The sequence below is a fragment of the Sycon ciliatum genome, chromosome 4 (assembly GCF_964019385.1).
Source record: "Sycon ciliatum chromosome 4, ocSycCili1.1, whole genome shotgun sequence".
NCBI lineage: Eukaryota > Metazoa > Porifera > Calcarea > Leucosolenida > Sycettidae > Sycon > Sycon ciliatum.
In genome coordinates, this window is record NC_088646.1 from 5,976,856 (window position 1) to 6,000,925 (window position 24,070).

At 47.8% G+C, this 24,070-nt stretch overlaps 1 protein-coding gene and 3 non-coding genes across 4 annotated transcripts; 2 read left to right on the forward strand and 2 right to left on the reverse strand.

Moving 5' to 3' along the window:
• Window positions 1-713: 713 nt before the first annotated feature.
• LOC135814114 (microtubule-associated protein RP/EB family member 1-like) lies at window positions 714-11,284 on the reverse strand. The gene is made up of 7 exons (XM_065327178.1): window positions 10,906-11,284; window positions 6,682-6,720; window positions 5,780-5,886; window positions 4,783-5,074; window positions 3,082-3,221; window positions 2,441-2,593; window positions 714-1,369 (listed from the first exon to the last, which is right to left on the reverse strand). Exons 1-7 carry the CDS (start codon window positions 11,024-11,026, stop codon window positions 1,199-1,201), a joined length of 1,023 nt encoding a protein of 340 aa, XP_065183250.1. The 5' UTR covers window positions 11,027-11,284; the 3' UTR covers window positions 714-1,198.
• A 7,023-nt stretch (window positions 11,285-18,307) lies between these two features.
• Window positions 18,308-18,379, forward strand: Trnac-gca (transfer RNA cysteine (anticodon GCA)). Its single transcript has one exon. It is a non-coding gene; the product is annotated as a tRNA-Cys (tRNA).
• Window positions 18,380-20,435: 2,056 nt separating this feature from the next.
• On the reverse strand, window positions 20,436-20,507 carry Trnac-gca (transfer RNA cysteine (anticodon GCA)). Its single transcript has one exon. It is a non-coding gene; the product is annotated as a tRNA-Cys (tRNA).
• Window positions 20,508-22,725: 2,218 nt separating this feature from the next.
• On the forward strand, window positions 22,726-22,797 carry Trnac-gca (transfer RNA cysteine (anticodon GCA)). The gene has a single exon. It is a non-coding gene; the product is annotated as a tRNA-Cys (tRNA).
• The last annotated feature ends 1,273 nt before the right edge of the window (window positions 22,798-24,070 follow it).

Below are 24,070 nucleotides of genomic sequence, written 5' to 3' on the forward strand. Positions count from 1 at the left end.
GTCGACTGTACCGTACTTCCGCACATATAAGCGCATGGGCTTCTACCCGAACATGTTCACACAGCAAAAGATCTTTGTTGTAGCAAATTTTCACTTGTAAAGCCCATGCGCTTTTATGTGGGGAAGTACGGTAAGAATAGTCCAGGCTAGGAGGCTGCCCCCCCCCCCCCCCCCCCCCAGGGTTCTTCGGCGACCGACAGTACTGTGTTGACAATGGCAGATTGTAATCATTGTATGTGTATGCATGGTTGAGGACAGTGGGAAGATGAGGTTGATCATGATGGCTTATAATTAGAAGAAGGATGCCACCAATGTATAGTAGTGCCACTTGTGGAATAGTGCCCCCCCCCCCCCCCTTCTGGTTGGTGAGCTGGGACAGCTAGCTACAGGCCCAGGGTGGCTGGTTCACCTTAAACCTCTTTTCTTCATTTTTCAAGTCCCTCAAACTAACTTGTGAATAGACACTACACCACTAAGTGTTACTTCATTACCCAGTGTTGCATGCAGTGGCAGCCATCCTTCTGAAGCATATTACCATGGTTACAAGGAGACCTTGGAAAGGATGAGTCTGGAGATGAACAGATTGCCTGCCTGATAAGAGCTGGGTAAGACCACGCTGAACACTACCCCGCTGCACATATCCACGTGATAATTCGTTATTGAAAAGTCAACTGTTGCAGCGACAAATTCACTCCAGAGCGAAGCTGACCAAGGAAGGAAGAACATGGCGCTGGGAATTTGGAAACAAACTTCTAACGAAATTCTCATGACGGAAAGAGAAATGCTATGTAACAGCTACGATGTCGGATTTAGAATATGATCAGGCTGGCATGTAAGTAGGTGAGAATATGTTGCAAATAATTGCCAATCCAAGAATTAGGATACTCCTAGCTGAGACGTGATTATAATCAAAGGAGCCGCAAGCTTAGAGAGCAGACATGTAATTGTAACTCAGTGTACTGCAAGACACAGATCTCATACACCCGGGCAACACTGGCTGAAGAGCAAAATTAATAATGTCAGGTTCACTGCGGCTTATAGCTTGGCCTTCAAAGCAGTATCTATCCAGGGATGGCAATTGGAAAGGGACAACTGAGCACAATCTAACTAAATGTTGGTCATTTTTAAGATGAAACAGTCTTGGCTTCAATATTCAAGAACCTCGACCATCAAAGGATGGTTGAAGTTGGTGGTGGCGTTAGTACTCTTCTTGCTCCTGATCTGCCTCAACTGCATAGTCCGGGTCCAAGTCCCCCAGCTCTCCTTCGCCTTCGACTACGTAGGAATCTTGGATGTTGTGCAGGCCTTCGTCCTCTACGTCCTCTACATCCTCGATCTCTACTTCGCCTTCTTGCGCTACAAATCCCTCCTGGACAAACAGAACATTGTACAAGCACAGACACACACGAACACACACACGAACACATACACAGACACACAGACACACGAACACACACACACACACACACACACTTAGACTCAGACATGCCCATCGCGGAAGCGATGATAGCGAACAGCTATGTTAGACATAGCAGCTTGTGCTAGGATTACACCATTCAACAGCTTGCAAGGTTGATGAATTGACAGCCACTAATTTTAGCCTGGTGTCCAGGCTGCACAGCTGATTGCTGACACACACACACACACACACACACACACACACACACACACACACACACACACACACACACACACACACACACACACCATTGGACCATTGGACGCCCATCGCCAGAGGCGATGATCGTGATGCTACAGCAGAAGCTATAGCAACTTGTGCTGGGATTGCACCATTCAACAGCTTGCAAGGCTGAAGAATTGGCCGCCACTATTCAGCCTGGTCTACACCACACAGCTATGAAGTGGCTTTTTCTGGCCAGTGAATCCCTACTTTTTGGTCTTTTTTATTTTTTTCCCGCACACACATCACACCAGACACGCACGCACGCACGCACGCACACACACACACTGGCCCAAATATGAAGGGCAGGTGGGCGAAATCACAACAGGTGATGAACACCATAAAGCCAAGACCTAAACGACCTATGATTCAACGTTGAGATTGAGGGTGGCATTTCATGGATTGGACATTATTTTCAATGTCTGAGGGAGCGAAATTGCATCTCATGCACCTCTACACTCAATACAGAATAAGAGACGCCGGTACTGAACACACTGTAACACAATTCCCACAGTTCACATCCCTAGATAGTATAGGCTGCTGAATGAGCATTTCAAAGTGACCACTGCTTTGGCAATGGTAGTGCCAAAGAGCAACACAAAAATTCACCATTCGCGTGAGACTCGGCTGGAGGCCGAGTTTGCTGCATCCGTAGGAACGCCACCACCCTCTGTGGATCAAGACGCAGATGCAGCTCCTAAAGCAACAAACCATGCCTCAAATGGCACAGCTCGCTGCATGAGAGTGCAGTGTATTTACCTCTGTGGCGTAAAGCACCTCCAGAATTCTAGCCATGCCCTCGTTGTTCTCGTGTTCCGGCTCCTGGCAGATCTGCTCCACTTGGTGCAGCTTGCCAAAGTAGAAATCGCGCTCGTGTTCCGTAGTCTCGATAGTAGTGGTTAGCGTCGACACCTGACACACAAGAACAGAATAATCCGATTCTGAAGTCAGCAAGTCAACCAGAACTTGAGAACATTCCCGTACTTGCACTTGCAGAGCTGGATCCTGAAGGTTGCCAAGACAACTGTCATCGTACACGCTCGGGTCACAATAGCACTACATCCCGACCCAAAGTCACTTCTGCCGCCACCCCCCCCCCCCTCCCCCGACCTCAGAAACCATATCGTGCGATTAACAAGACCACAATGAACCCCCGGAATGATGGGTAAGTTAGCATGCAAAGGATAGACTCTGTAGACCACATACTTGACCAACTAGAGCACTCCTGTGCTAAGGTTCAGAGAGTCTATTTCTAGAAACTCCTAAAGTTGATACTGGGGCACTCCCAGCTTTAGCCAGACACACAACATACGGAAACTGGCTTGTTAGATGTGCATGAATGAAGTAATCAATGGCTTAGGATTTCGACAAGCATTCTCCCGGCCGGTGCAAACCCATACCTGCTCTTGCAGTTGTGCAATTTCCGCCAAGAGTTGAGGATCGGGTTCAGCAGGAGCGGCCGGAGCTGCTGGTTGGGAATGATGAGCTGCCGCCGCCGTCCGAACAGGTGCTTTCTTCACAGCTGCCGGAGCTGCTTTACCTGGGAGAAAGGCAGGCAGAACACACGATGACACTGGTCGAAAATCTACTCTCATATCGGGTTATTTTGGAGCTAAGCCAAAAATGTACATGCACAAATAAATATGCAACAAACTGGGTTGGAACGTCAACACTATAGTCGAACATGTGTAAAGTTTGATGGAAAATGGCCGGAAGGTTGAAAGTGATTTCAACGTGTTGGCTGCTGTGCGCATGCATGCTCCACCCATGTCCACAGCAGGCTGGAAATATGCGCAGTGACGCAACTTTTCCGCTTTTATTCTGTGTGCAGGCACTTCTTGGTCTTTTATTAGAAAAGGAACATGTGTTTAAGAATGGACTCGGATGGAGAGCCAAGGATATATTTATTGTAAAGAAAAAAGGACCAAGAAACCACGAGTTACGATACGTCAGTCAGTACCGTGCAATGTTATCGCATGAGCTGATTGTTTAGTAACTGGTGGTGTTAGTGGACATTATAGCGTAACTCGTAGTTTCTTGGTCCTTTTTTCTTTATTATAAACATGTGTTTAATTCGTTCTTTTAATAGAAAAGGAGCATGTGTTTAACATATCAATAGACTTGACTTTGAGCTGTTATGCTGCAGGAGATACGACGACAAGAACCGTTGAAAATTAGAAATCAGCTAGTGGTGTCATACATGTACGTCTGACGAAACTATGGCCCAGCAGCCCATATTGTGTGATTTTTGCTCGGACGATTGCTTTGGCTTGCTTCTACAGTCCCTTTCATACCCCACACTAGAACAGAGCCAGGATATCGGACTAGCTGCAGTCACATAGTAGTCATAACCGAAAACAAGGTCAAAGACAAGGTTGCACCGACGGGTCTCCATCGCCTGTCACTACTGCTCTGTACACATTGTTATTGCAAGTGGTTTCAGCTGTTATGTTAGAGCCAGTCTTCGCCCCGAGTCGTTGGTACGCGGTACGAAGTTGGCGTTTATCGTGTCTCACCACCTCTTCAGTTTGTTGTTGTTGTTGTTGATTTTTATTTTACTTCGCAAGGCCAAACGAGCAATGGTGCCCAATTCTATGGAAGCGAATTTCAAAGGGGAGAGAGCTACGGAGAGAGAGAGAGAGAGAGAGAGAGAGAGAGAGAGAGAGAGAGAGAGAGAGAGAGAGGGAGGGAGGGAGGGAGGGAGGGAGGGAGGGAGGGAGGGAGAGAGAGAGAGAGAGAGAGGGAGCGAGAGAAAGGGGGAGATAGATAGCGAGACACAGAGAGGGAAGTAGTGAGGTTGGGGGCATCGGAGCTAGGGTGGTGGGCGCATCAATGTGTGGTTGAGGGTAGCAGCGAAGAACAAATTGCTATGTAATTTAGTCTAATAAGCGATTTTGCAGCGTCAACAGAGCGATTTTGCAGTGTCAACAGAGCGATTTTGCAGTGTCAACAATGGGAACACAAAGATATCCGACTCGTACATTAAAACTAGGCACCGAAATCGACTTCTAATAGGTCACTACACCCTCCAACAGTTATTTCGTTTATCGTTATGTGCATGTACGGGTAGTTGCAGTTCCATAATGCTGCTGATCACTTACTTGCCGGTGAGCTCTGCGCAGGTTTTCTTGCCGCTGGCGCAGCTGCTGCCTTCGTGGCCGGACTGCGAGCCGCCGGAGACCTGGCTGTGCTGCTGGATGCAATGCCCGTCCTGGGTCGAGAAGCACCACCACCGCCGGTACCAGTACCGTCGCCGACAACCAGACCGCCACGTGCTGCCAGGCCATCGTACTCCTTGCCGTCGTAGTTGACATCGAAGAGGCGCTTGAACCACTGCACAAACTCAATGTTGTCTTGAAAGCGCCCCTTGATCAACTTATCCATGGGAATGGGCTGTGCAATCAGAGACAGAAAAGGGATACAATTGCACACAACTGGCATGGTACAAGTTATGAAGGCAACTGTCAAGAAATGGCTGTCAAAGAAGTCAAAGCAGAGACTAGAGACATCACCGTTATTTGTTGATTCCGCGATCGGATGGTTGACACAGATTCACTGGGCCATGTTATGTTAGTAAGTATCATTATTATTCACAGACTCAATAAGAGACACGACATTGCCAGGAAATGTAAATGGCCATTGCCACTACGACAGGAAAAGAACCACTGTGAACAGCAGCCTGTGTGTGCATAATCACATGCGTATGCAGTAGAGTATGCGTGGGCATGTGTGCAACGAGAAGTGTGCACGTGTGTATACATGTACATGCCATAAAGGGTACTCATCACTACCATAAATACCTACATCATAGTGCGTGGCAAGAGTGTGTAAGCTAAAGGGGTGCATGATTTAATGCCAGCACACTGTATGCTGTACAAGCATGGCAAAGTCCACATAATTATATGTATCTGAAGATCCTATCAAATGAGTCTAGGGTGCCCTGCACCATACCATAAAGAACCGTCGACTGGCTCCCTTGGAGAAGGCATTAGAGCAGGCATCAACACATTGAGCTACATGCAGCAGCATTTCTATTCTTCCCTACTGAGGCCAGCCTGTGCATGGCTCGGGGAAGATTACTGTCAGCATTGAGCTCACCTTGTCGACTCCCTGAGTTCTAAACGAATGCTGTAACAACTTGAAATTGGAAATGTACTCATGCTCCAACTTAGTGTTGAACTTGACACGCTTGAGTGGAACAGATCCTGGAATAGAAGAAATGATCATATTACAGAGCATTCTAACACACCTGGGCCCTACGAGAATATCAATCATATTATCAAACTATTTGTTACGAAGTGTGAAGATGTTGAACGGTCTCTGCTGGGATGACGGCTACACCAAAGCTCAGTGGTTAGGACCTCGTTAGCCTCAAGTGAAGGTCCCTGGTTCCAGTCCTGGTGGTGACATTCTTCAGACTTTTCCCATTTACATCGTTCCCTCAACCCAGTGAATAAACGATTCCTTCTTCAAGCAATCGGCGTAGACAATAGAACACAGTTATCATAGTTAGGTTGTATGGCCATGTTCGCAACTTTCATAACATCCAAAACTCTCATTCCGTATTCCTTGGACATGCATCAAGTTCAAGATAGACGTCTGCGTAATGAAAGCTGTATGAAAGACGGACAGCTCTCAGGTGCTGTTGTTGTTAATGGAGACCAAGTGGGCCTGCCCGATGAGGTGACGATGCAGTTGTGGAAGGGTTATGTTCTGAAGAATGCAACCTGATTATGAAATTCTTATATGAGTTACCGGTATGCACTTTCTCCACTTATAGATGCCCCCCCCCCCCCCCCCATCCCTCCTTCACCTCTGGACAGGTTAACGACCCAAGAAACTTGAATACAGCTCTGGCACAGAGTCCTCAGCCGCATTCTTCCACCATAGGCCACTATACCTGAGAGAACTACTGGTATCATTCGACACCATGCACAGCACATTGTCAATGACCTCCATTTTCCAAAATGCATACAACCGCTGAGAAGTGAAGGTCTTACCTGGAAAGAGAAGGTCCATGAACTGGCAGTACGCTGCACCTGCAACAGTAGCATGGATATGTCGTAATTCGCATGTTAACATTACACATAACTTACAAAGTACAATACGAACATACAGCTTACCATCAGTTCCTACTTCTTTTTCATGTTATGGTTCATTAGAATGCTCCGCAAGCATAGGAGATACTACTCCATCAAATTAAGCACAGAAGAACAAATGAACAAAAAGTTGGTGTTGTTCTTCCTTCTCACATAAGGCATGAAATCTACAAGACCATGCTCAAGGGCAGCTAATACATCTGGGCATGCCGCACCAGAGGAGCAAGAGGTCAACAGTGGATGACTTCATGCACATTCTGACATGTATGCACGACGCTCTTGTTGTGTTATTACTACACGTAGAGGGCAATGGGCAATGGGCACGACACCCCCGAACAGGTGCATACTGTAAGAAACCTATTGGCGAGTTCGGTGATGTCATATCTTAAACAATATTGTCCACGTTGGTTTGAAGTAGACTTGCCCCAGGCTTGCTGGAGACCATACTCCTGCCTTTCACTTTCCATGATGCAGTCTATCTGCCGAGTGCAGGTATTGCATAAACCGAGTAGACCCGTCACGCGGGGGTTAGTGTGCACGCTGAAGCAAATGCTTACCAAGAGATCGCAAATACCTGGATATCCAATCACTGAGTACACCCTGAACATCATGTCATGGTATCTCAATAGTCAATACGCCGGCATGTTACTGACTGCTAGGCAAGCAGTGCCTTGTATGTACGAGTATGCTGCTTTTTTTCCTTTCCAGACTCATTCCGTGGGTTGGAACCTGCTGTTATTCTCGTACGGCTATCCATTGACATACCACTACTGCAACACGGTATGTAGTGATGCATTCCTCTTCCTTGAAAAATGAATTCAATGACCCTGAAGTCCATTCAGTGACGCTAGGACAGAATGAGGCATTTCAGAAAGAGAACGTTGAATGTTCCCATCAAGAAGGGCAAGGAGTTACCACCAAGTAGTTAAAGGGGAAGTTAAGGCAAAAACTAAAATTTCACCAGTTGTAGTCTTCGAGGTGCTGAGTCGAATGGTCTTGGTCCGAGAAAGCTGAGACGCTCCCTTCCTACTTGAATCCCGATCGAACTCGCGCACTTCCACCGAAACTGGGTGACTGCGCCCTACTAGATGGGGATTTGTATGCAAAATGTCACTAAAAGCGCCATTTCGTTCTTATAAAAGCACGGATGACCGCGATTGGCCCATATGTTGTAGTCTTTTGGACGCTGAGTCGACTGGTTTTGGTCCGAAAAGGCTGCGATGCAGCGTTCCTCCTTTATTCCCAATCGAACATGGTTGAACAAGCGGTCATGTGCTCCTGGGTGCCCAAATCACCTGGTCACCACGCCAGCAGGCGACAACTTTCACACCAAGGTTCAACTCGAGTTCAACTCGAGTGACAGCACTGCACCCAAAAAAGGTCAAACAGGCTAGTAAGTTGTACCCTGCAGGCACGGTGACCAGGTGACTGGCGTACGCAGGAGCACGTTACCGCTTGTTCAACCATGTTCGATTGGGAATAAAGGAGGAACGCTGCATCGCAGCCTTTTCGGACCAAAACCAGTCGACTCAGCGTCCAAAAGAGTACAACATATGGGCCAATCGCGGTCATCCGCGCTTTTATACGAATGAAATGGCGCTTTTAGTGACATTTTGCATACAAATCCCCATCTAGTAGGGCGCAGTCACCCAGTTTCGGTGGAAGTGCGCGAGTTCGATTGGGATTCAAGTAGGAAGGAAGCGTCTCAGCTTCCTCGGACCACGACCATTCGACTCAGCACCCCGAAGACTACAACTGGTGAAATTTTAATTTTTGCCTTAACTTCCCCTTTAACTACCCGCTGTGCGCTTAGCCTGGCACTGGCCATGTACAGTGTTCGGGAAAAACATTGATCGCCAGGCAGAGTGCTGCTCTACACCTCGTCACATTCAATAGCCTTGTCAGGCAATAGGGCGACAGCCAATGTCAACAGCTGGTCATAGACCCTACCGCAAGTCAGCAGCAGCACTGCCATAGTCTGTATGCTTATTACTCCTGACTAAATGGGCCGATGCCCATGCCAGGGATCAATAATGGATCCTAATTTCGCTCATGCTGGCTTTCCATTCCTCACATGTCTTCATCCAAGGAGGATGAAGACTATCCACGGAAGATGAGACTATCCAAGGAGGATGAAGACTACCGAACTACTGCTTTAGAAAAGTAAAGCAAAGTAAAGTAAAGTCACATTACTGTACCAAACACGGACAGCTTGGTGGACTGCTGCAATCGGACTGTGCATGCTCATGCATTACACCATGGCCAGCGGTTGCAACTCGGGCGATCACCAACAAGGGGTGTTCCCTAATACCCTATCTGGGGTGTTCCCTATCTGGGGTGTTCCCTATCTGGGGTGTTCCCTAATACCCTATCTGGGGTGTTTCCTATCTGGGGTGTTCCCTAATACCCTATCTGGGGTGTTCACCTGTCTTGTACAGCAACACTGTATAACTGCTAGCCCACTACTGCAGTACCGTAGAATCCCGCGGATAAGCCCATGGGCTTATCTGTTTCACAAGGACATTTCGGTGGGCTTATACGAGAACATGGGCTTATACGCGGGCATGGGCTTATACGCCGACACCAAGTTGTGCTATTGAAAAGTACCAAGAAAGGGAGAAGTGCATTGCTGAAAACCGCTGTGCAAACAAAAACAACCGATGATTGTGCTGAAATGTACGAAAAAAAAGCTGTAACATGCATGACTACGTACCTGGTATGGCCAATAGTCCATAATTTATGGACTCTCGGTATGACCTAGGCCCATGGGCTTGTACGATGAAGCTTTGTGATGTTCGAACAAACCCTGGGCTTATGCGCGAGCATGGGCTTATCCGCGGGATTCTACGGTAGTGGAACAACAATGTGCAGTACTGCACATTGTTGTTCCACGTGAGCCCAGCTACATCATCAGCATTTCGCCAATAATAATAATAATATGAAATTTTGCGTTATCATGTTTTAAAGGGGAAGTATACCCTAAAATCAAATTTTCACCAGTTGTAGTCTTCGGGGTGCTGAGTCGAATGGTCTTGGTCCGAGGAAGCTGCGACGCTCCCTTCCTGCTTGAATCCCAATCGAACTCGCGCACTTCCACCGAAACTGGGTGACTGCGCCCTACTAGATGGGGATTTGTATGCAAAATGTCACTAAAAGCGCCATTTCGTTCTTATAAAAGCACGGATGACCGCGATTGGCCCATATGTTGTAGTCTTTTGGACGCTGAGTCGACTGGTTTTGGTCCGAAAAGGCTGCGATGCAGCGTTCCTCCTTTATTCCCAATCGAACATGGTTGAACAAGCGGTCACGTGCTCCTGGGTGCCCAAATCACCTGGTCACCGCGCCAGCAGGCGACAACTTTCACACCAAGGTTCAACTCGAGTTCAACTCGAGTGACAGGACTGCACCCCAAAAAGGTCAAACAGGCTAGTAAGTTGTACCCTGCAGGCACGGTGACCAGGTGACTGGTGTACGCAGGAGCACGTGACCGCTTGTTCAACCATGTTCGATTGGGAATAAAGGAGGAACGCTGCATCGCAGCCTTTTCGGACCAAAACCAGTCGACTCAGCGTCCAAAAGACTACAACATACGGGCCAATCGCGGTCATCCGTGCTTTTATAAGAACGAAATGGCGCTTTTAGTGACATTTTGCATACAAATCCCCATCTAGTAGGGCGCAGTCACCCAGTTTCGGTGGAAGTGCGCGAGTTCGATTGGGATTCAAGTAGGAAGGGAGCGTCTCAGCTTCCTCGGACCAAGACCATTCGACTCAGCACCCCGAAGACTACAACTGGTGAAAATTTGATTTTAGGGTATACTTCCCCTTTAATATTCACATCATGACATGACGTGCTTTGCTACATTGTTATTATTAATTATTATTAATTATTAATTATTTACACAACAGTGATTTACATCATCTCAAGAATGCTGAAATCAGGCAGCATCATTCCCATCCTGACAGACATGTCATGCATTCGGACAAATGTTAGCGTATAGCACAACACAGTGTGCAAAGATCGTCCCAAAAGAGTTGACCATTCAAGCAAGAGCCAACAAAATCCATGCAACTGCGAGCCACGGACATAGATCTACGCGTAGTGAATTCAATTGGTTACACTAACCCGAGCAGAGATGTTCGACTTTGGTGAGGTTCATGGTTAACGTCTCGTTCACCCAGCACAGGATCTGGTGGCGACTTAGATTGTCCTTGGACACGGCCGTGTGGAATACGTTAACAGCCATGACTTGGAAGCACAGCTGATCGACTAAACGAACGCTATCAAACAGGACTACCTACAAATTATCAACACCCTCACCGAGCAGGCCGCAATGGCAATGGCAATGGCAACTGCACAGTAAAGAAACTAGATAAGGGTGCGGATGCGGTTAGCAAAGCCAATGTCACATTTAGCGCTAGAGCCTCGGGTTCTAGGTGGAAACTGAAGCGCTGAAGTGAAGGCTCCGTCAGAAGGTCGCAGCTCAACAAGTAAGCACTGACTGACTGAAGAAGCAGCGCTCATCACATGCACAACGCCACAAGGACGTAGATAGTACAGACGTTAGTACAGACTCAGTGCAGACCGTTATGGCGTTGATCTACACTACATCAGTACAATCATGTAGATCTACACCGACTGGCACACTCGGCATGCAGCATGCGGCAGAGTTTAGCACTACAAATAAAATAATGCAGTGACCTGGACATGTGACCGATACTGTGTCAGAGTGTACGTGTGATAGTGGTACATGTACCGACAAGGCCAGACAAGACGTGATCGCGAGACCCACGAGGTATTTTTTACACGAAACTGGGCGTAGATTCTACGACTCCTTTCCATCCTTCTATTTTCCAGGATTCACATCCTTCTATTGGAGAGACTCGATCCCATGATAAGTATCCATTCACCTCTGGAGAATCCGTAAATAAACAATACAATACGCGCGCAAAACCCGATTCGCCAAGCGCGGACGAACGATCGATGGCATTTTAGGATTCTAGCAGATCTGCCCTCACGGCCTCAGTAAAACGTCATGGGTTGGCGAACCACCGATGCATCCTCCTATCTATGGTGGTGAACCAGGTCAGGAGCCAGGAGATGAACTAACTTACTTGTGCCTGGTTATTGGTAACGCCCGGAAGTTCAGTGAACTTCCGGCTGAAGACATACTATACTACAGGTAGACTCCCTTTAATTCGAACCTCAAATTGCCAGGCCCTAACTTCGAATTATCCAGAACTTCTAATTATCCAAATGCAGCCCCATGCACTGATATGTATGTCAAAATGCTTGAAATCGCATGCTGAATATTTTTTGCACATTTTTATTTGCATCAACGAAACATAGGTACGGGTCATGTACAACGGATCATCAAAACACTGGATCGACACAAAATCATTTTGACATTATCTTCATCTTCTAGTGAAGAAGTTGTCAGTCACTGCAGCTTTCCTGAAACAATTTCAACGGAAAAGAACCATGAGAACTGCGCTGCCTAATCCGCGTCATGAAAGGCCGTTGGACAGCAGTACGTCGTTCTGAAGAACGGAAGTGGAGCAAAGGCATAGACAATATTTACGACAATAGTGTTGTTGTGCGCCAACATCTCCGCGCACGAGCTGGCGTGGTAAGAAAGGCCATCGAGATCCGCGAAGAGAGTCAGCCACCTGGAAGAAGTCGTCTTCAATCAAACCTTTGCAATTTGCCTCGCACGGGCTTGAATCAAATTTCGAGAGAAGGTGGGTTTCTTGAAAGCTATAGTCGATCCTGCAGCGGACCATCGATCGATTTTTGAGCTACTCTTGGCTAGAGAAGGAGAAAAGAATGAACTTCGAATTACAAGGATAGCAACTCAATCTCACTTCGAAATAAGCGTTCAAAGGACATAGCCAATGTACTGTAAACAGCTCTTCTGTACGAAGACTGGGTTCGAATTATCCAACCGGCGCACTTTTCGTACTTCGAATTATGCATTCGATTTTGACTTGAAGTGACTTGCAGAAGATCGGTACGACGAAAAAGTTCGAATTACACGGAATGTTCGAATTATACCGTATTCGAATTAGAGGGAGTCTACCTGTAGTACTAGTAGATCTACAGCTGTAAAAAGTACAATAATTGAATAAAGCCAACAAATAATTATTATTGTAATGATTATGTGAAGTCTACAGTGTAAACTAGGCTAAAGGCATTCCACGTAACCGCTGAACCATTGCTCCGGAAGGACAAGGAGCGATCTCGCATTGTGGTTGGGCGGCATTTGCGACGGTGAGCCGCTAAAGAGTGAAGTACAATCATGTAACTGCAAGTAACTAGTTAGTTGTGGAAAGTGAGAGCGCGAATGCAGCTTTGCAAACGTCAGTTGGTGCGGGTTGCGATGCATTGGTGTCCCACCACGGCACCAGGTGCTAGTTGAGAAGAACCGACTTGCCCTGTCACCCTTCTCTTCCAACGCTACAGCATCACACCATTCTGAATACCGAGGCGGCGTCTCCATGGGCAAGCTACCTAGTACTAGTAGTAGTCCAGGAATTTCAATTCTCAGTTGATGTCAGTTCAGTTTTAGGAGCTCCTCGATTTTCGTCTTTCAAATATTGAGAGATTAGGAGCCGATTGCCGAAGACCTTGAAGACCACTGCCATTGGAGAGCTTCAAGGAAACTGTGCACGCCTCTTCCCTTGCCGCCCGGCCTTACTGAGGTATGTGTGTTTACACGAACTCGTCGTGCACACAAGGTTTGCCGGAAATGCTCACGGTAATTCTGTTGCTCTGTGGATGTGTTGTCCAGATATGTCTGTCCGCGGCACAGCAGTAACAGTTGCAGTCAGTGTGTATTTTCCTTCAACGCAAATGCTGGCAGGAAAGAAACGTTACGGTCGCCCGGCCGGGAAGCTTCGTCGCACCTGTTTCCCATAGGCATAGCTGTGACAAAGCGCTCAAACCCACGTACCACGGCACGAGTATCTATGAAGCTGCGACCGAAGTAAGTACACGGGCACTTCAGAGCGCTCCCTTCTTTCTTCATCCCTATCTTACTAATTCTTAGTAACCAACAGACTCTTTTTACGGGCAAACAAAACACATTTTGCAATTCATGGAAGAGTAGAACACAATGCAAGTACTGAAAACAATTACATGAAAGGAAGAATGGGATAAGTAAATTGGAACCCTACTTGAATACAGCAAAATTCAATGAAGTGAGCACTGTCATAGAATACGAATGCCATACACTCTCAGTAGTATGACAGAAAGGAAACACGCAATGAGAAGTGACATAATGTACCTAACAATGTCAAACTCCGGCACACCACAGGAATTGACTACAACCTACCCTCGGCCATCACCAAGGGGCGCAGGGCATTGGTAGGGCGATGATACGCCGAGCGCGGTCCTCTTACGCACTTAATGGCTGCGCAAAGCAGCGCAAAGGATAGCCGACATCGCAGGTATGCATGCCATCACTTGCCATAGGGCTTGCAGTCATGCTGCGCCAACATGCCACACAAGCGCTTCAGAAACCGCGTACATTCTGGGGATGTGCTGCCAGCCGTGGCAAAGACAAGCGGAGTAAATTTCCCACGATCAACATGCGCAATCCTTTCATTACACTGCAATTTCTTGTGCATCACGTGTTGCAAAAAAAGGGTGGTAATATTTCTACTAGCATATGAAGCTGCATCTGGATGGAACACTCGTACATCAAGAAATGTGTTTTGCGCATGAGTCCAAAACCCTCGAGTGTCCGACCTTGCATCATTGGCTGTGATCGTACTGGCTGCAGTGAATACCTCACCATGGACGGGAGCTAACAAAGGTTCAACCGCTACATCTTGGCAAACTTAAGTTAGCAAATCAGCAATGATGCCACGCACTTCATTGTGCCTGACGGTGGGGAAGCCCCCCCCCCCCTCCGTCGGACAACACATGGCATGTGCTGGAGTGAAATCCTTGCCCCAGACACACGTTGATGGTACATTTTTCAGAGGCCATCCATACCTCAATGCAATCACGGAAGTCACATCTCGACAGGCTGAAACCATGCTCATTCAAGGGCAGAGTGTTCAGCCAGCTAGAGACACCCTTACTGGCCTTAGCAGAAAGATGCTCCAGCTGGCGAACAGTTGATGTATCTAGGGTCCTATAAAACAGAGAAGTTCTAGGCTGTCCAAGAGAGTGCTCAATATCGAGAGGTAGAGCTGGTTCAAACAATAGGAGGACAGAGAAAGTGTTTTTACTCCGAGTTTCACGCACTAAGCGATCATCAGAAAACAGTTATGAGAAATCAGTATTGGTTTATATACTCACAAAGCAAAGTGTAAAGAGCTGCAGCATGGCACAAATCTAAAAGTTGTGAATGGCGGCAGTGCAAAGCGTGAATGACTGCATCATGAGGCAAATCCTAAAGTAAAAGTGAATGACAGCAGTGGTGAAAGGTGACAACCACTGGAGCCGGTTGTCTCTTACTTAATTAGGTGATGGCTGTGGATGGTTTGAAGTTCCGAAGGTAGTACTTATTCTCGTGGCGACACTTTGACACAAGTTCGCTCCTTTTGTTGAGAGAGAGGTGCCTGGGTGCTTGCGCGATTGCCAATTTTTCTGCCAGGCACAGGTTGCACCTTTTGCTTTTGTTGCTGTAGGCCGCTGCTCTGCGGTGTGCCGCCCATTGAATACTGCATGCCTTCCCTTCATCCTTTTTGGCCCAGACGTACTGCGATGGACGGGTGTCCTTCTCGTGTTGTCTGTGGCGGAATGAGGATTGGTGGTTATAGTAGCGTTGTTTGAATGTTGTTGCTGTTAATCCAGTATACTCCTTTTTCTCCATACCTGCGGTGACTATTGCCTTATACACGATGCTCACCATTAGACACGCTCCGTCCAGTGGACATGAGTCTTTCGCCCGACACTTACAAGTCCTGGTGCCGTTGTCACCTCCGTTAGCTTGTTTCTTGGGTCCTAGAATCGTGTTATTGTGTTTGATGATAGTGGCCATATTCTGTTCTAGGGTCCTACGCACGTCAACACACCGCAGGTTATCGATTTCCATATGACGATTTGCAGCAGCCGCTTTGGCACGCTTGGCGAAATCACAGGCCATTTCAATAGAAACGGATGGAGATGAAGACGGTCGTTCTGCCGCAGTGTCTCCTCCACCTGGACCACTGTTATTGTCCTGGAGGCTTCGAGTTCTCCACCGGCCATCTAGACGAGTGACGGAATCGCATGGCCACCTGAGCCAGTCGGGAGCTGCAAGACAGTGATCTCAGTCTCGGAGAATGCCTCCCTGCCCGTCATGGTGGGTAATAATGTAGTGTTGATGACGCCATCTAATTTCGCCATCTAAGTTTTTCATGTTGGAGATACTTCTCCCGGCCATTATGGTCGCGGCTTCATTGCAACCTGAGCCCTCCACAAAAACAAAAGGCTACAGAACATATGCAAGGGGTTGCGGGATATCATTTGACTCCGTCAAGCTAGCGATACACTTGATGTTCAAACTTGAAGTAGCTGTGGCTCAGGGCGTAACGCAGTAGGTTCCGTACTCCGGTCGAACGTGTCGATTTGTTGTGCATGCTGCTCTAGCATATCCATGCCAGCATCAACCCCTCCCCCCCCCCTCCTGTATTGGAATGCTGGGGTACAAGCCTACAACAGCCATGGTCCGATGATAATGATTGTACCTTCGGGGGCGTTCAGCTCTGGGCAGACATCCTGGATGCAGTCAGTAGCTTCGGTAGTATTTGTCAAGTGTGCTGGGACAAACTGGAGAGCTTGCTGGAGAATACGCTCGGGCACGATAGACACCCTAGTTGTGGGACTATCGCATGCAGCTACTACGGGCCGCAGTGGTATGCTCTGCTTGTGGTCTTTGGGTAGGCCATATCGTTCAGGAAACCTCGTACACCTCGGTTGGATAGCATCAAACAGCCTTTTCTCCATGCCACGGCATTTTCTGTCGCTAGAACTTCCTTCACAGACTTTTCATATTCCTCTATTGCCAGGTCGACCTTCTCATAATTGGAAGTATCAGAGAGTATTGTCTCTGCTTTTTCCAAGTAAAGTTCCTGCCTCATAGCCACACGCTTCTTACTTTTGTCAGATGGTTTGATGGTCACGTCTGGGTCGGTACGTAGCCGAGTCGGCTCCTCTCGATCTTCTTGTGACAGGTTGGATTTCGTTGCCTTGTGCTTGTCATATGCTTTGAGCACCTCTTCCTGGAAGTTAGCGATATTCCTTTCTTGTCTGTCGCTCATTTGCGGTGGCTGGACTAATCCACGGCGCAGTAGTTTGTAGAGCTTTTTGTCGTCTCTTACTTCTGGTGCCGGTTCATTTTGCGAACGTTCCACTTTTGCAGGGGCCGCTTGTTGCCATCTCAAGGTGAAGGCCATTCTCTCTACGGAGAGCTCTACATCCGTGCGATCTTTCTGAGTGAGTTTCCCAGTCAATGGGACGAAATTTGGTCCATGATTCATATGGACTATCCGGGAACACAGTCAGCCACCACCAATGCCCTGCAAAATCCTGGCCCAACACTGCCTGTGGGCCCGTCGTGTGGGATCACATAACATACTGTATTGCCGCATTTTCCGGAGTGTAAGCCGCACCCCCCCCCCCCCCACATTGTTTTGCCACGAGATACAGGCATCTATGTATCAACCTCAACTGATCCAGCTCAGTTCAGAGAGACTCACGCTTTAACAGCCTCCACCAGCCTTAAAGAACCCAGTCACCTTGTCCGTGAAGCCAGTTCCGTATGAACGTGCACCATCCGTATGTGCTCTGTATGTGCTTACGGTGCCTGTGTCGTCCCGTTGTGGACGTGCACTGAGTACACAATAGTTGCTTGCAATCCACAGTCCGTGCTCTCTCTCTCTCTCTCTCTCTCTCTCTCTCTCTCTCTCTCTCTCTCTCCGCTTGAGGACTTTGTGGAAAACTCAGATAACACATTCACCGTGTGGACTTTACTAGTATGTGACCTAGACTTAGTGTGACGGATACCATGTAGAGTACAACAGTTCATCCCAGGTCACAACCTTGACAAGTAAGCCCGTAACTGCATGCTGCACTGTCCCCAAAATTCGTCACAAATTTGGTTGATTTGACCCTGCTCTAAAGGCCCTCTAGCTGACTCTTTGGTTGCTAGGACGATGCTCGGTAACGATTGTAAAGGCTCCAGACGAACGAGGAGTGACATATAGCACACACACACCCCTTCCTTCTTCCTTCTTCCACTGCCATGACTGGCTATGTGGCCCGTAAGGGGCAGACCAGGAGGCGCGTTGTCCACCTGGTGGGGAATATCAGACTCAGCGCACGGGCTGCGCAAATAGCATATCTGTAAAAGCAGAAATTTTCGGTGATGTCATATTTTCGGTATTCTCCAAAATCGGCGGTTCGGTGGAGATAAATTTTCGGTAAAACCCATTTTCCAGGTAAGTGTTCTTAGTAAGTGTTCCCCAAGTATTGCCGAAGTCGCACCAACCTCTGATTGAATAATTCCGCTTGTAATACTGAAATATTTGTAGTGGGGCATATAGCTCAGTGGTAGAGCATTCGACTGCAGATCGAGAGGTCCTTGGTTCAACTCCGAGTGTGCCCTAGCATATTTTTTTGCCGATTCCTTTACACTGTAGAAATGTGAGAATGGCAGGCTGTCTTCTGAAGATGCTGGTGTCAGTTGTTTTGTTATGTTGTCTGTCATATTCAAAATTTCATTCGGAACAAAGTCCAGCAGTAAGGCGAAAAGTAGGCGCAAAGAAAAAACTAAGAAATACAAGTAATACAGAGGTTCCGCATAACGTAATCGCGTTAGTAAAAAACGTAGTCGATCTACGGAAAGTCTTACGTAAACTGCATGCGCATCTGTGTTCCCCCATACGGAGTTTTCAAATCACGTAGCTGCCCTTGGCAACTCCGAAATGGCAGTGTACGACCAGATCGACCTGGGGAGAGAGTCATAAATTTGTACCCCAATCCACTTACGGACCAGCTACGTTATCAGAGCCCTATCTGCATACTCTACGTAGACAACTTTCCGTAAGTGGAGTGCAAACTCGCGAATTCACGGGTTTTTCCCGCCCACTAACGTAAAATTGCTCAACTTTACGTAGTGCGGAACCTCTCTAAGATCAAGAAACGTTATAATTATAAACTCCCAAGAGTGTGCATCTTGATACCCCTTCTATGGGGTTTGCTCACATCGCGTGATGGAGTGTTCCAGTTGTACGTTTCCAGCCCATATTTAGCGAGTACCAGAGTGATTAAAAAAAGCACTCTCTAACAGTAACTCACTGCACGTATGCAACTCGCCAGCATGATCATGGCAGACATTCAGTGCGCTCGCGCTATCCTTCTTTTGTATGTAGTAAGAGACGTACCTGAGACACGTGATGTGAGTTTTCGCCATCGGAGACCCCATATGCAGAGTTGCACAATCTTGGGAGCTTATTTACTCTTGGTGATATCAAGAAGAGTCAATATAGGTAGACTCCCTCTAATTCGAATACGGTATAATTCCAACATTCCGTGTATTATGGAACTCGGATAATGAGTTTGAAGAAGGGCTGAGGCTTCCTGCAGCTTTGTTTGTTTGTATTCTTTGTTTAGAGTGGGAAGTCCAAAACAGGCCCTGGCCTAATAACAATGGTCCCGCTTCATCTCTGAAAGGAATTCGGGTGGACACACCCATTCCCATAGCCGAAACGTTGTAAAAATAACGGAACTGGTTCGGATGTGATGTGCAGCGCTATGGGAATGGGTGTGTCCACCCGAATTCCTTTCGGATAATGAGCCAGTATTAAATATCAGTCTGGATCGGTAGTAGAGCCTCTATCAGTCTGGATCATGCCAACCACACAATACATAGAAAGAGGTTGCCCTACTGTAGGCGAGGGGAGGGGAGGAAGATGAGGAGGAGCTTCTCTTTAAGTCATTGGCACGGTCCTGGCTGACATTATCTGCTCAGTGGGCGTGTGAACTCTGCCTTTGCTGTTCTGGTCTCTATACGTGGCTCATGCAGCAGGATACCATCTACAAGTGCTTTGGTGATAAACTGACAACCTTGAAGTCCCAGTGTTTGGCTGAAAGGCAAGCATGGGTTTTGTCTGTTTTGAGACCAGACTCATTATCCCTGCAGGGTAGCATGGGTTTTGTCTGTTTTGAGACCAGACTCATTATCCCTGCAGGGTGTGAGGATGGAACTTTCCTGATAACCTGTAGCCTGTCCGTCCATGATGGGTGCAACTAGCTTGATGCGTTGAATGTGCTCCGAGAGTGCAACTGCGGCAAGTGTGCGGTGTTGGGTACAGTCCGGGTGCTGAGTGACCAGCTGTGCTACAGGCCCTGTCCAAAGCCGCGAAAGCTGTCTGGGGCTGGGTGGTGTTATACTGGGCGAAGACCTCGGCCTCTCCACACATATATTGCACATGTTCAGGTTACAAAAACAATCCATGGATAAAATGTGTGGATTACACAGGTTGGCAATGACAAGTAAGCACTTGCGCATTCGGAAAAAAGTTCAAACCCCAAAAATTGAAGCATTTTTGCCATAGAAACTCCAGCTGAAGGTGCCCGGTAGAGGGACGTTGCCCGTATCTGAGCCACCCGGATATATTGAGTGTTGGTACTTCGAAGTAAAAGAATTGAAAAAATAAACTAGGGCACACTCGGAGTTGAACCAAGGACCTCTCGATCTGCAGTCGAATGCTCTACCACTGAGCTATATGCCCTGTCATGCAAGGTGAAGGAGAGTAATGCACATATCTCCCAACACGTTTTTTACATTCTTGCTTGTAATTCTCATGTGCGAGGTATCCGTGTGCATACCCGAGGTCCAGGGTAGAATAGACAGAGTGGTCTCACTTTCTTTCTTTTTCTATGGTGCATATCATATCAAGAGTACATAACCCCGTGGGGGGGGGGGGGGGGGTATGTACTCTTGATCATATGCATTGATCTCGAAACCTTTGGTCAGACGGGAGTGAACTACGCCTCACCAGTACAGCTAGCTCATGTTGTTTATCTGCTGGTGTCACTTTGTTTGCACTTCCCATTTTTCTGTAGGATGTGCACTTCGAGGGAAACAGAGCTGCATATGAAGGGTCCTGAAGAACTGTGGCGTGTGTACCATGAACTGGTATTATACCCTGGCCTGGCCCGGGTATGTGCTCTATGCTGAGTTTTCACAGTACATTCTTACAGTCTGGAACACTGTACAGTGTATTCAGTGGTGTTTGAAAGTGCATCTTGGGCACGGCAAATTCTTGAAAGGGTCCATGATCTAAACTCTTGGGGCGCGCTTGGTTGGTACGACCAAGAACAGGACTCACCAGAACAGCGCGTTTGGTTGGGACTGCACCTGTTCTGGGTCGGCCAGAACATGTTCTGCTTCATGCTCTCGAGGCCGGAGCAGACCGAGCATTCTCACTTTTTCACAGTGAAACCTGGCAGGAACATCGATTTTGGTCCCAAATGATCTTGCCCAAGGCTCTGTTCTCGGCCCTGTTCTCTTCAGTTTATACACACGAGATGTCCCTTTGGTTTCCTCGCCTGTGCCAAGTGTATAATTTGCAGACGACATAACCCTGTACGACTCCCAGGCCTCAGCGGCAGAAGCGTCCAGAACCATCACCACAGCGGCAACTGCTCTGGCCGATTGGCTGAAGTCTCGAGGCCTCATCTTGAACGCCGTCAAGAGCAAGGTTCTGACTATCTCTCCCCAGCAGCATGTACAGGAAGTGAAAGTCAAAAGCGGCGACTGTCTCCTCCCTTCAGCGTCTTCTGCGCGCTACCTCGGCGTTCACCTTGACAATCGCCTAGATTGGGACACCCATGTAAACTATGTGGTCACCAAGGTTGCCAAGAAAATTGACGCCCTGTGGCGCGCACGCTGAAGCCTATCAAGACGCTGTCGCCAGGTGTATGTGAAGGCGGTCATAATGCCCGACCTGCTTTATGGCTCCTGCTGCTTTTCAGCTGTATTGCGAGAGGGTCAACTGAAACGACTGCAAACCGCACAAAGCAGAGCCATCCGCTGTATCGATGCCAACCCGCCCCGGACAGCCATGCAGCTGCTGCTCACTGCTCACTCCCTGTACCGTGGTAGCGAGCTATACAGGTAGAAAATATTGATCACCATCTGGCGGTGCATACACGCCCGCACCAGCCCTGCGCTCGCCCAGCTTCTGACCCCGGCACTGACAGGGCACCCCTACCCGCCATCAGCAGTCAAATGGCCTACGAAGCCAGGCAAACCGTACCCGCTGTGGTCAGCGGAGATTTTCTGTTGCTGGTGCTCTGCTGTGGAACGCTCTCCCTGGTGAGGTCCGCACAATTACCCGGCTACCTGAGTTTAAGCATGCATGTGTACCGTACGCCTGCAGGGAGTAGTTCGAGTTACTGCTGATCGCTCTGCTCTCCCTCCCCGTGCAGTTCAGTAATCCTCACGTAATAATTATCGTATACATCGTATCCCCCCCCCCCTCCCCCGTTGACTCGCAATAATTATTAGTATCCTAATCTCTTATTATGTGTTTCCTAATCTCTTACTATATGCTTCCATAGCCTTTACTATGTTCTTCCATAGCCACTTCCAGGCTAAGCCTTCGCCATCATTTTATTGGGTCGTCATCCCATTTGAATGTGCGAAGTAAAATAAAAACCAACCAACCAACCAAATGATCACGTGCATACGCTTTTGGGTTGGACTCGTACCGTACAAACCATGGTGACCCATACACATTTTGAAGAATGCACCAAGTTTGGCACATTTTTTTCACAAAAATGTGCTCTGTTTCTGGGGTACCGTTTGGTTGGCATGAGGCTGCTCCACGTGCACCAGCTGTTCGTACCAACCAAACACACCCTTGGTCTTCTACAGAACCTGTTGCAGTACCGCTGGTTACCAATCAGTCTAGGAATCCAACACATTGCCTATGTCATGTGTCAGGGCATATAGCTCAGTGGTAGAGCATTCGACTGCAGATCGAGAGGTCCTTGGTTCAACTCCGAGTGTGCCCTGTTCTCCATTTTTTGTGTATTTTTTCAAGTGGCTTCCAACAGGCAAATGCATACATACCCAAGAAGGAGCATCCCGGACTCCTTATTCCCAACAGAAATGGCCTGCCACACATTTCCCCTACCTTTCATTATAGTACACTTTACCAGATTGTAGTGTTGTGGACAGTGAAATCCGGTGTAATAACTGGGGTCGGCGTCCTTACTGCCTAAAGCGGGATTCACAGAAGCTTTTTTTTTGCGCTGTCCAATTCCCATCCATTTCTCAGCTCGCGCAACTATTTCTACTGGCTTATTGCAGAAATTGAACTAACTTGGCTGAATTTTCGGATGCGACATGTGATGCAGTGTATGATTCTGATCTTCTTTGCAGCAACGTCGTACAAAAGCTTCAAGAGTTGCTTGTAGATTTGTAAAAGTTGTACCCAGCCACGCAGATGCCATGGTGACGTACTCACCGAATTGATCGTCGCGCCAAATCAGCAGGGCCACGTCACATCGCTGACTTTTGTAAATGGTATTTCGCGAGTTCGCATTGCGCTGCGCCGTCGCAGATCGCGTTGCATCGCACATCGCATCGCAAGAACAGATTCTGCGAATCAAGCTTTAGCGCTTACACACATTGTAGTTCACGTACACACTGCAAAATGGACCAGTAGTACTCACGGCTGCATGCGGCCGGCACCCCACAGCCGCTTGATTTCTCAACGGAGTTCAACGTCCACAACAGTAGTTTTCAGAGGCTGTCATTGAGAGGCTAGACATTTTGTTTATGACCAGCAGGCTGAAAACTCAGGCTTGCTCAAAGAGCCCAAAAAGCTTCCATTGCCCCCCCCCCCCTCCTTCGGTGCAGGCAGGCACAGTGGGTTGATCTATACATTAATTTAAGGCCGCGATTGAGAAATGAGAGGCACCAGGTTCAAGATAAACTGAGAAGCACGACTGAAGCTGTAGAAGAAAGTTTCCAGTTTGTTCTTCACAGGCTTTGAACTGACAACAATTATGTAGAAGCTTTGTGCTAGTCACGGCAATGATTCCAGCACATGAAAAGTAGTCGAATGACATGATGGATCCAGCATACGCATGGAACTCTGTAGCGCTGGTCGATTCACATCCAGCATTCCACAAAAGCGAGTTTTTGTAAGCGTCTTAGAGTGCGCTCCAGAAAATATGGTACTTGCTGAAATGTACCTGAAGGGGAAATACTGGTTGCTCTCGTACGCTTCCCTTGTTGTGATATTCTCATTTACATTGTGTAATGGTAATGTTTACATGT

Coding starts and splice junctions, on each gene's coding strand:
- LOC135814114 (XM_065327178.1), bottom strand. CDS start 11,026: ATGGCTGTTAACGTATTCCACACGGCCGTGTCCAAGGACAATCTAAGT. Junction 6,721..10,905: donor AGTCGAACATCTCTGCTCGG/GTTAGTGTAACC, acceptor CTACTGTTGCAG/GTGCAGCGTACTGCCAGTTC. Junction 1,370..2,440: donor AGGTGCTTTACGCCACAGAG/GTAAATACACTG, acceptor CTGTTTGTCCAG/GAGGGATTTGTAGCGCAAGA.